Below are 12,382 nucleotides of genomic sequence, written 5' to 3'. Positions count from 1 at the left end.
GATGAGATTAGACACCGCTGGGAGGTGACTGTCTCTCTCCACTGGCTACAGAGGGCTTGGACTCAGACTGAGGGGCGGGTTAGAGAAGGTGAATCTCACACCGTGGGGCTTACAATTTTGACACTAAAATTCATTACAAACATAGTGCACATATTGCAGCATTATTAGCTGTTTTGTTCCTTGTAGAAAGAAAGTCTAAAAATATCCAGCGTTACTGCCACAGTGCATCCAAAACAGGCCTACTCTCATAGTCTGACTTGTCTTCACATTTGAGACCACTGTACAAACCGCAGCGGGCAGGGAGCAGGCGCCAGCGTGGGCTTCTGGCCGTGATAAGAGAGCAGCAAAGGGGAAGGGGAGCTCTTTCACACACGCAGCCGAGGAAAGGGGCTTGCCAACGGCATGTGCCTCTGCATCAGCATTACAGATGTCTTCACTCGAAACGTAGATGATAAAAGAGCTTGGGCTAGCATGTGCTAGACGAGGCTGCTGCCTCTTTCCAGGAAAATGGCGGGTCATCAAATCGCACCCTCTGAAATGGTGCTGGAAATCGCCTTGTCCTCTCCATCCCAGTAATGAAAACCATCGTGAGAGGAGCTCGGGGAGCCCTACCACTGGCAGCTGTTCCCACCACCGAGTACGTTTCCACACAAAGCTGGAGGTAATTCTCAGAGAGACTAATAAATCGAACATAAAGAGCTTAAACCATCCAGATAAATAATGACAGATGTTTAGGGAAGAAATAACAGGCAAAAGTATGAGTTATGCAGTGCCTGCAGTTCAAAGAAAATTAGTTCAAAACGCGAAGGCATTATTCAGACACACAGTGAGGGATAAACGGAGCGGGGGGAGGGAGCTGCTGTCCCCGTTCCATAGGATGCCGTAAGCACCACTGCCGGCCAGCATAGAGAACTGCTGTTCCAAAGCCAAACCAGCACCCAGTGTCTGCGGTGGAGGTGGAAGCAAACGCAGTCGCTTGTGATTGCATGTGCAGGTCTGCAGCGTCAGCGCTGCTGGGCCTTTGGCGTTAATGGGGCGGCTGATGTGAACTAATGCGGAATCCCACCCCAAGCCATGCACCTTATTACTGATATTTTTGGCAGGTGACAAAGCATGAGGAATCAGTCTAGCAGCTGGCACGGGGACTGATGAATCAGGATTCCTGCATTTCATGGCCATCTTGGCCACTGCTTCGCTGTACAACCTTGTGCATAGCACTTAGCCCCTGCATGCAGCAGTTCAGCTGCCTGAAAAAGAAATTCTAACTTCCCTGGGACGTAAGGGGTCTTATGGTCCAACTAAAAACCCTATCTGAAAGAAGTTATTAAAACTAGCTGTGCTGCCAGCCTTCCTCTTCCTCATCCAAGGACAGAACAAATTTTAATACAGTATGATTGCCAGAAATGTACTCTCTTGAAAGGGAAAGTAAACCCTTCTTTGTCAAAAGGCTGCAGCACTTCTTACATGTTTTTTATTTTTTCAGATTGCATAGGGTATGGCAGGTTTTATTTAAATGGAGAGGGCCAAATTCTCAGAGCTCCTTTGAGTTGCATAATGAATATTTCTAATAGCAATGCTTGATTTGGCAACACAGTCTTCAAGGCTATTTAGTGAAGCACAGTGTACATCAAATAAGAAAATTAATTTTAATAAGCCTTTGCAAAATAACTATAAAACAAATTAATTTGGCGTTTTACCTCTTTATTTTGACTATCAGTAGAACCAACCTTGAAAATGCAACTGAAGTAGCTAGACAGGAGTGATAGAGGAACAATATAATGAAGAGGAATTCAAGTTGGTACAGAACATCTTAGACCACTATAAAGCTAATTATTGAGTGAGACAGCTCAGCGTGCATGAATACAGAATAATGATAACTTTGGTAAACATTTACCACACAATACATATGTATTTGCGTGCCTGGAGAAAGAGTACTTAAGAAGGAAACAACAGTGAAATGAAAAAAGTATGTGCGTCACTACAATAGCAGAACGGAAGGAAGAAGCAATTCACAATCCATCTTACTCAGAGACACAGTTAACACTGCAACTAGCTGCCACGAGACAGCCATGTATTAGCTGCCCTATCATTACAACATGGCCTGTAAACTGCCACAGATACACCAGACAAAAAGAAACCATTCCCTCAAAGCTGCAAGACAGGTCAACCCAGGACTTGAGCAGTAGGTCATTAAAAACAGCCCTGATTTGAAACACGGAGTTTTGCCTAAACCTTCTTTAACTTGGCTCACTTTGCATGGTGACAGCTCCTTGCGAAGGCATGCACATCCTGCAAGCGAGGAGACTAGGCTACCACCAAGCACAGCTATTAGTGACTCGTAGGTATGGCCAAAGCCCGTGCTCGGCCGTCCTGGCTTCGTGGCTTGCTCGAGGTTCGCAGGGGGCCTGTTTGCAGGGATGGCTACCAGGACTGCAGCCACATGCTTTTGGGAGGACCTCAGGCCAGAGCCTGCAGATGTGTGCTGTTAATTAGGGAGAGATGGACCTGCTTTCGGGACCCAGCGGAGGGATGATTTAGATCTCTTCTTGCACACCAGACCCAAAGGAGAATATGCATTTCAAAATGTGCAGCCGCACTGTTGGCACTAACAGGCTCCTGGCTGATGGATTTAATTGTATAAATGCCTTCCCCAGGGGAAATTTTTAGAAAGGGGTTCTGCAGCCATGCATAAATTTTCAGCAGGAGCGCACTGCCTTTTGGGAAGGGAAATCGATGCGATGAGCCCAATCCTGCAAGCTCAGCCTGGTGCCGTGCAGGCAGCCTGCGGCACCCAGACACTGCCCAACCCTCTGCAAAATCCCGTGCAATACTGCTCTAAAACTCCCAGCAACCATGACGAAAAAAGTATTGGAAAGACACCACTAAAAGCAAAACAGTTTAAAAAATAATACTTGAAAAATAACCCCATTTTCCCCCACGAAGTCACTGAGTGCCAGCTAATGAAAAAGGCTAAGGTTTCAAACGAGGCAGTTGGTTTCAGCCCAAGACACCGGTTGCATGCCATCAAAGCCATGGTTAGTTAGCTGTGACCACACCGCTGCCCTATCTAGTGTCTCAGGGGGATTTTTATTCAGCATTTCTTCTTGCCAAGAAGTTTCCTTCCACCAAATGTTATGTTTGCTCTGTCCCTCCAGTATTCATTTATTAGCTTGTATTTTTCAGAATAGAAAAGACATTTTATTCTTCTGCTAATATTAGCTCTTTGTACTTGCTGTTGAATCATTTGCCCATCAACCTGGTGCTCGCAAACCTCCTGATCTGGCATATTTTAAAAATTCAATTAATTTGCCCTTTACCTTGCCTTTTCATCTCATGAATAAAGCCACGGAGACACCTCACCCCACACCTGCACTCAGTATCTTGCTTTTCATTATTGCTTTGTGTTGACAGTTCTTCAGCCCATTTTCAATCTCCCTCAGCTTGTAGCCAGCCTGATATAAATTAATTTTTCAAATAAGATCTTGAAGCGCTATATAAAATGCTCATTACAGTGTATTGCTTCATGTACATTTCCATTAATCTCCAGTTTGATTGTAAAAAAGCAGTGAAGCTCATTGGACACTATTTGCTTTTAATAAACCTGAGCCATTTACTGCTTGGGATTCGCTTGTCTGGATACCCATAGATTCATAGCATACGCTCTGTATTTTCAATAAGGATTGAAAATTAGTCCAGCAAAAGCAAGAGCATCCAGTTAATACCAGAAACACATTTCCATTCTATCTTTCCTTTGGTATCAGACAAAGTTTTCATGATTTTTCAGGAAAAAAAACCTGTTGGGATCTAGGCTGTCTGCCATTTAGTTTTACTGACTGGTGTATATTCAGCCCTTCCAAACTAGTCTTCCTCTGCCTATAAACAGCTTTTCAGATGATTCCATGGTTAATTTTTAACTGTCTTCAACCCATTCTTTTTCAGAGAAATAACGTTAGGAATGAGAGTTTGGCTTTTTTAATATTGTGAAAGATTTCCCTGCCTTAACATATTAACAGACCACCCTGAGTTTCATTTTTGCCTTTTTGCTGGGTCCGTACCGCTCTGAGCCCCGCAGCCGCCTTGCGCCGGCGGCAGTCAGGATAGCTGGGACTCAGCCCATGCTGCCTCGAACGCCCCGGCCGCACGCTAGCCAGAGCTTCGACACGGTTTCCATGTCTCGCAAGCCGTCAGCGCGGATGCCCGTGTTTTGCAGCACCGTGCCTCGGGTTGAAATGCATTGACCTGAAACGCATCTGCGTGCACACGCTGGAAAGACACAGGCTTCACTGTTTGCTCACATGCAAATAAATAAAGGGATAAACCTTAAGTTAGCCCCCAAAATTATGAAAAAGTTTGGGTTATGTTTGACACTGCTGTAGCTCATTAAGTTAAGTTACAGGCAGATTACTTTTTTTTTTTTTTTTTTTTTTAACATAGTGCCACAGATGATTCAAGTAATTTTTACTGCATTTCTTGGAAAGTTAAATTGAGTTGATTGCTGTATGAGCTACATACTGTTTGGAAATTGTTTGTGTATTGTAGCTGTGTATGCAATTTTACAGCTATGTAGACATATTTTATAATAAAATTTTACACTCAAATTACAGCTATACAATTTAATGGGCTGCTCTTTTTCTTTGGGTTGCAGCTCCAGCCATGCACTCAATGCATGCAAAGTGATTTCTTGGCATATGAGCTTTAAAGCCATTAGAGCACCAAAGAGCTGTGAATTAAACACAGCTCAAGTAATTACTGTGCTTGTGCTAGGATATCAAACCGTAAAGAAAATTGAAAACCTTCTCCAATATCAAACTTTTGGTTTGATTCATTCGGCAAGTCCGTGACCCGACAAGGCGGTATGATTAATTGCACACACATTCCCTCTGAGGTTCTCTCACTCATGCTTTCCACACTTTCTGCAGCAAAGGTTGTTAGCTCGACATGTCATTGTAGCAACCTCTTCAGATGCGAGAAAGGGAAAGGGTTTGTTCTTGATTGCAATTTAATGGAGAAATAGCAGCTGTTCGTTGCGGAGGAAAAAGCGTCTTTTGCTTCTCAGAGAAATTACGCACAGAAATAAACTGATATAGCGTTTTTCGATACCTGCAGCTACAGGAGTACGTGATACAATAGGCTGCATAATTAGGAACTCTGCTGTGCTTCATTGCATCTGATTAAGTAAATATAAGCCAATGCCTCAGGCTTTTTTTTTAATTTCTTATTGAACGCTGTTCTAGGGGTCCTCCCCTCTTTCCTGTGGTTATTCTCATCTTTAAAATACTTGCAACATTTAGGCTAAAGTTTGCAGAAACACAGAATCAGTAGTAAGGACATGTATTTGCAATGCTGAGTAAAGACGGGTGCACAGCATGTTTCTTTCATTAACAGGAATCCAAACTAGCGCCACACAGATGTGAAATGCGCTACTTAAAATAGTTTAAATTCTTAAGTAAGATCTAACCCCTAGTAGCCTGCACGAGATACTCCCTGAAGGTTGCTTTATCCCTTTAAAGAACACCCCATTTGTGAAGGATTTTTTTAAGCATTAATCAAGGGCGGGGGGGTGGACAGGGCCGAGGGGCCGGGCACAGGGCTGAGGGCGGCAGCAGGGGGTGAAAATCAGGATGGGCGCGAAGGGCTCCGCGCCCTCTCCTTCCTCCCAGGGCTCTTGGGTTTGACCCAAGACAAATCACTCAAAACACATCAGAAAGGGGGAGGTTAGAAGCTGGGACCAGTGCTACGTGCTGCCCGCATGCATGCTGCGGCGCCCAAAGAGCCTGGGTTTGCTGGGACAGGCGGTCGAAGCCCCTCAAACTGCACAGACTATACTGGCCTGCTATAAAAGGGGCCGTATCCACACTAGAAATGGCAGGTGAGGACCTTTAAAAATACCACTGCACAAAACTCCCTCATCTCCTCCTGGCATTGAAACAAGCTCCTAATCCAGTAGCTAAATTTTCTAATCCCTTCCGTTGTCTCAGCTGTTATTAGGAGCATGGAAACATGCAAAGCAGGACAGATTAAAAAAAGACAAAAAAAAAAAAAGATTAAAAAATAGATGTTGCGTGTCAGCTTTTCAAATGCCTCAGCAGTTAGCAGATAACGATACTGTACACACACAGTTATTTAACTGTGCTACATAAAAGAGAGCAGTTCTTACTAAAGCCAAGCAGCAGAGCACATGATGGAACAAAATGCCTCAAAGCAGCGGCATATAAATATTGAACAAAACGCAAAAGTCAACTCTGCAGATGGCTCTGACAAAAAAGCAGACACTCTGGATGAAAATCTGTTTCAGCGAATACTCTACAAAAACCGGAAAATACACAAATCCAACGGGGAAATCAGTGAATTATCTGCTAGAAGGAAATCCCGGCTTCTATCAAGCATGGGGATTAGAAAGACATTTTTAAACCAACAAAGTATAAGCTGTGATAGAAGAGTAAATTTTAGGTTTTTTTTTTTTTTTTCTTCTCAGCATCAGATACTGGCATGCTGGAGAGATAATCACGCTCCCTCTTTGCACACCAATTTAGATGTTTAACTTGCGATGCTAAACTCTATGCAAGATGATTTAGTATCGTTCTTGTAACTGTTACTTACTGCCTGAGGCTTTTCTGAGCAGCAGTTCTAACAGACTTAGAGATGCGATGTCCCATCAAAGGGGCCACGTGAACTCAATTCGCGTCTTGCCTTTTGCTTGGAGAATCGGCTGCACAATTCAGCCACAAAAGCTTCCGGAGCAAAGATAGAGAGGATTTTGTTAATCTGGATTTGCAAGCACCAAGCTACTGGCTTAAAAATCTGGATGAATCTGTGTCACCACATTTTTCCCTCTTCTTTGGAAAAACACAGGACTGGCACATGCAGGAAAACACGGTTATTCGCATTACTTGCAAGTAGTTATCAACAGGAAAGGGATGAGGAGAACTTGCCACCATCTTGCTTAGATAATGAAACCACCCCGCAGTGGCAGTTTTCTATGATTTGCAGTGTGAAAATTTTCAAAAAAAAAAAAAAAAAAAAAAAAACCACCCAAACCGCACAGACACGTGTGAAATGTTTCTGTGAGTTGCCACGGCGACAGCATTGCAGAGGATGCCAGAGAGGCCACGGCAGTGAGACAGGGGTTAAACGAAACACCGTGTCCTTTGCATGACCATCAGGACGGCGTTCCCAGGAGTCGTCACGCTTTCGTGACACAGCTTGAACGCTCGCAACCTCTAATCATCCCGGCAACATATTTAGCGGTTACCCTTTCCCGCAGGCTGAGACAGACGGTACCGTATGAGCCTGACAATACTGACCTCTGAATGAATGATCCTTTAAACAGAAGCTTTAGATTTTTTTTCATACAAGCAGCATTTTTCATCCACAGAAGTGAAAGTCCTTTACCAGGTACAACAAATATTAATCTGATCTTTCATACAGAGTGACTAAACCAGAAGCATCAAGTTCCTGGCTCTACAAGGAGGTTTCCTTAACTTCCTTCAAAATAATAGATATCTGTGTGGATCAGGACCAGACTCTCCAGAAGTCACATAGAAAGTAAGCAGAAGAGCGAAGCCTTTTAGTCGCTGGGCACCACAGTCTCCAGTGTAGACAAGTTTACAAAATAAAAAAGCCTTACAGAAACTAACTCTTAGGTGTATAATACGATTCTTCTGAGATGTACACAGGGCAATACAAACAGGTTTGCAGCTACATCTTATGACAACAAAGGTTACAGGCTTTCAAATCCATCACTTGATGACCAATATTTCCATCGCACGCAGCTAGTAGTTGCGAAGAGGACAACAAGATGCCATGCCAGCCTGCTTGGCACTTTCTAGAGCATCCCCCTGGAGAGACTGGGCACAGGGCCAGCGTGAGTGCGACGAGTAGTTCGGCTACAACCACCCATGGCCGCACAAAAGGTGGATGTCTCATCTTTTTTTTTTAACCTTCACTTTAAAAACAGTGACACGAAGTGACACCAAGGTTCACAGACATCTCTAAGCAAGCACTTAGAAACATCACTCCACGACTTGGAGAAAATCTCTGGTAAAACTTATTTAGGTGAAAACACTTCAAATCAAATCTCTGCTGCTTAAAGCTAGAGAGCGTTTGGCAAAGCGGCTAACCGAGAGGGGACAGGAGAAACTGCAGGGACTGAATACCACCGAGGCAATAAAATTAGATCCAGTATTTAATCACCCCTTCCAATAAATGGTAAATTCTGGGTTTTGAGAGAGTATTTCTAAGAGATTGTTACATTTCTTCACAGTGAGCAGTTGATGATGAAGGATTTTGTCTAGACAGAAGTTGAAGTTTGAATTTTAAGGTGAAGTTCTGCACAGTGAAAAAAAACCAAAATCAGCACAGTGTTATTTTTGTCTTAAAGCTTTTTTTAAACAAAACAAAGGTAAAAAAACCAAAACAACCAACTTTCATTATTTGGAAATACAGTCTATCATAAAGTTAATATTTTAAATATTTAATATTAAACAATAGTAAAGATCACTTTTCAGAGATGAAATTAATTACACGAGGGATTTTCAGAAACTTTCTCTCAATGCAGCTGGGCCCTGGGTAGCTGTTGTTCAAGACTAATAGAGTACAGTGTATTTGGTACAGTGTGGATTCTTTTGGTGGCATATACTTATTTATTGTCATAGCAGAAGAAGCAATTAGCTGACATTTTGTAGGGCAGTCTCCCACGAATAATCCTCAGGCAACAGCAACTCCACGATCAGATGAGACACTGGAAACACGCACATCTGGGCACCCCAGAGAAGTGCAGGTGTGTCGAGTTTCCCCGCTTGCGAATTCCTTGCCACTTTTTCTTTTCCTTCAGCAGCTCTTCTGTTTACGCGTGCTTCCTCTTTTTTATTGCCTCCGCTTTCACAGCCAAGCTCTTTGCGCAGATGGTCAGGACCACAATGAGGACTCCGACCAGGAACGTAACCAGGGGCCAGAGGAAGCAGTGCAAGAGCACAGTCTCATCGTGGGTACGCTTCAGCATGACGTCATCCGGCCTGCAAAGAGGAGGAATGGGAGAGGAAAAAAAAAATAAATCAACTCGACATTATCAATTCATCATAAGTGGAAGGCATCTGCCATGAAAACAATAACGGCATTTTATTTGCAACAGTGTTAGAAAATGATTAAGTGGACTGCTCTCTTTCATTCATTGTTTTTGTTTGCCGATCTATCATCAGCAGTCATGGCAGGCCACTAGGGTATTGCATTTGAAGTGTTTGTAGACTAAAAAGTTCATTCAGATTTAAAAAAAAAAAAGGAGTTGGTACTTTAGGTCTCCTTGGGGTCATGGTAATCACACGCAGCAGGGAGAGATACAATATCAGGCTGCGGATTGAAAAATCACTCAAATGAAAACATACAAGATAGCAATTATACTTATCTGCCTCAAAAGGCATCAGAAACTGCACAATGAATTTAAAGTACAATTAGGTCTTCCTTTTTAGCTGTAAGCTTTGATATATCCATGGGGCATGTGGAGGATCCTACAGAGTCTTGGCCACAGCCTGGATCTGAACAAGGAGCCAGCCCTTGCCCTGCATTTCTGCACTTTCTGTGCATCTGATCTGATGGTTGGGGCTAGCACAGCTATGCCAGCAGGCAGGAATAAAACATATACCCGGGAGGACTCCTCTCCGGCCCTGAAGTATCAGATGCTCCTACTTCAGCTCCTTCCCAGCAGAGGGTAATTTATCAATACGCTGTGATTTGGTACTGGAAACAGCAACCCCTCAGTGGACTTCAGGATGCTCCTACAGTCGGTGGAAAAGGGGCACCTTGGCAAACTCCCCCTCAAGATCTGATCTCCACACCCATGCCAACAGTAACGAATACATATTCACATCTGGGTCTGTGACTGATTTATTCGCTCCCAAAGGGAAATGGAAGGAGGGTGCAGAAGAACAGCAAAGTGGAGGAGGACTCTCAAGAGGCTTGGAAATTCAGCTGGGCCAAATGTCTGAAAGATCAGGTGTCCATCTGCCTCTTCCAAGTCTGAAAGGTTGGTCTGGAAATCTGATGGCAAATTTTCCTCATGTCTGGCTCTTTCTGCTTTCCCTGCAGTTTAATAGAGTCATTAAATCAGTGTCATGGCATTTGCACTTTTCTGCTTTTTTCCCCATCTAGAGCCAGGGACATGTAGCTTGCTGAAAAACTATCTATCTGTAAAGGAAGGAAACGGAACTTTTTCAAATTAGGAAAAAATACATAGTCCAGACTCACACTAGTGCTCACTAGTTGTCAGTGCAACCCGATGCCGCTCAGAGCAATAAAACTTGCAGCCTAAAACACTCACAGCTTGACTCCTGGGAATTAAGCTCATACTAAATGAGTGCCCGTGGGAGCAGATTCATGTCCAGTGACTGTAGCCCAATTGCCACGATTGCTTTACACTAATCAGAAAGCAACACCACGAGAACATTCCCTGTCAGGGGAAACGGGAAGAAAATCTTTTCCTTCACTGAGAAATTAATGAAGGGAGAAAGAAGTCTGTAAATCTACAGACCTGTATCCTTCCTTAAGAAGTCAGTGAAGCCAGGCCACTGGGCTGCACCTGATCCGTGATTTAGTTACGTCCACGTTTGTGTTCTGTGGCCCCTCCACCCAAGCTGCTGGGACATGGTGAACCCACTCCCTAGCAGGCTGTTAGCCTGCAGTTCCCGAGGACGGGCACTGTGCTTCTCTCTTTACTTGTACAGTAACGAACAGAGTAAGACTCTGATTACGAGTGGCTCTGCAGTATAAAAGTTGAGACTTGGTAATTTAAAAATTGATCAAAAGAAACCCAGGTGTATTCAATAGTAGGACATGTGAAGTCTGTTCAACTGAAATCCTCCAGACACATAATCTGGCACATGTGGAAACCATAAATTGAATAAAATAATATTAATTTTGTGTGCACAGACTCACCACTTTATGGCATATAAATGATAGCACGCAAACAGAAAATGCTTTCACGGGAAGAATAATACTGCTTTCCTCGTATTTACTGTATCATCATCCATGAATAACAGAGTGCTAATTGGCAATAAGACCATAAACAGACAGCATTCAATTCTCTCAGCTCTGAACCTAAAAACAAATACTTAAACTAAACTTCTCTTGTGAGTGGATACTAATCAAAGAGTACAAAAATAAGGGGAAAGCAAACAAACTAGATAATTAGATTCAATTAGAGAAAAGAAAGTGTGATTAGAAAACATCTGTGCCAACCATAGCAGCAATGAATTATAAACACTCATTATAGGTAGGAATTTAACTCCTGTATCTCGGTAATTTAAAAGAGTTTCCTTTTTGGAAAAGAGTCAAAAACTTACAAAGACCTTAGTGAAGCCACAGGATGAGTGCTGTTTTTAGATGTATATTATTAGTTACAGGAGGATTTTCTGCGTAATTCATACATTATAGAAGGGAACACAGCAATTTACTGCTGACTTTCACATTGTCTCTTCAGAGAATGCATAAGGTCATGGCTGGGTCCTCCAAAACTGCATTTATTAAGTAGCTATTGGTACCGCATTTAAGAAAGTAAATGCCTTTTATTCAAGGAGAGAGCTATGTACTCCTGGAGGCTGACCTGGAACAGAGCAGAGCTCAGCAGTCCTCTGGGACACGGCCTCTCGGCACTGACTATACGGGGCACGTAGGTGCTCAGGCACCTAAAAACGGTGGGACAAATCTAGGCCTTGTTCCTACTTAGTTTCATCTGCACAGTTATTCCAGAAGAGCTACTACGCTTTCCACTGCTCTTTATCTTAGCCCAAATTAACTTCTGAGTGCAGATAAACGCTGCCGGACCCCGAGGGAGAACGACACAAGATAACAAAGGCAGACGGTGCCTCTCCAGCCTGCTGCCTGACAAAGCGCTGCCGGGAGATGGATCGCTCGCTCCTGGAAGGCAAAATCTCCATTATCTTCCTGCAACAGCCCAGGGAAACCTATCAAGATCAACCGCTGCAGCGCACGATGCCAGTTCTTTGTGTTTCCGTAATTCCTTCCCTCTCCCTTCAGAGCCAGCCCCTCTTTCGCTGCACCTGCTGAACCGCGGGGAGATTTCACGCGGCTCAACGGGAAGTATTCGGGAGGCGCTGAAGCCGCACGAAGAGACAGCGGAGGAAGGAAGCCTGGCGTAGACGCTGCTGGAGTTTTCAGTCGTAGGTGAAGAAGCCCTCCCCAGCCGATCCATCACAGAAGCTGACAGCAGCTACAGAAAGTGCTCTGGAAAACAGTTTAAAGCACGTAATGGCAACAGAGGGCCCCACTGAGATGCAGCTTTTACAACAGAGGGAAATGCTTGAAAAGTGGTTATTGAAAAAGAAAATCTGTTTATTATTTTCCTTTCAAGATAACTCCTTTTACCTCTGCT

At 43.6% G+C, this 12,382-nt stretch overlaps 1 protein-coding gene across 1 annotated transcript in view; it reads right to left on the bottom strand.

Annotated features, from left to right (window-relative positions):
* Positions 1 to 7,313: 7,313 nt before the first annotated feature.
* Positions 7,314 to 12,382, bottom strand: part of KCNMB4 (potassium calcium-activated channel subfamily M regulatory beta subunit 4) — a 23,300-nt gene continuing 18,231 nt past the window's right edge. The window contains exon 3 of the mRNA XM_064509026.1: positions 7,314 to 9,014. Within this exon, the coding sequence (XP_064365096.1) occupies positions 8,846 to 9,014 (169 nt within the window). The 3' untranslated portion in view covers positions 7,314 to 8,845. The remainder of the gene's footprint in view (positions 9,015 to 12,382) is intronic.

The sequence above is a fragment of the Dromaius novaehollandiae genome, chromosome 1 (assembly GCF_036370855.1).
Source record: "Dromaius novaehollandiae isolate bDroNov1 chromosome 1, bDroNov1.hap1, whole genome shotgun sequence".
In the NCBI taxonomy this organism is placed as follows: domain Eukaryota; kingdom Metazoa; phylum Chordata; class Aves; order Casuariiformes; family Dromaiidae; genus Dromaius; species Dromaius novaehollandiae.
The sequence above is the reverse complement of the archived record's forward strand: the minus strand, read 5'-3'. Positions and strand labels throughout refer to the sequence as shown.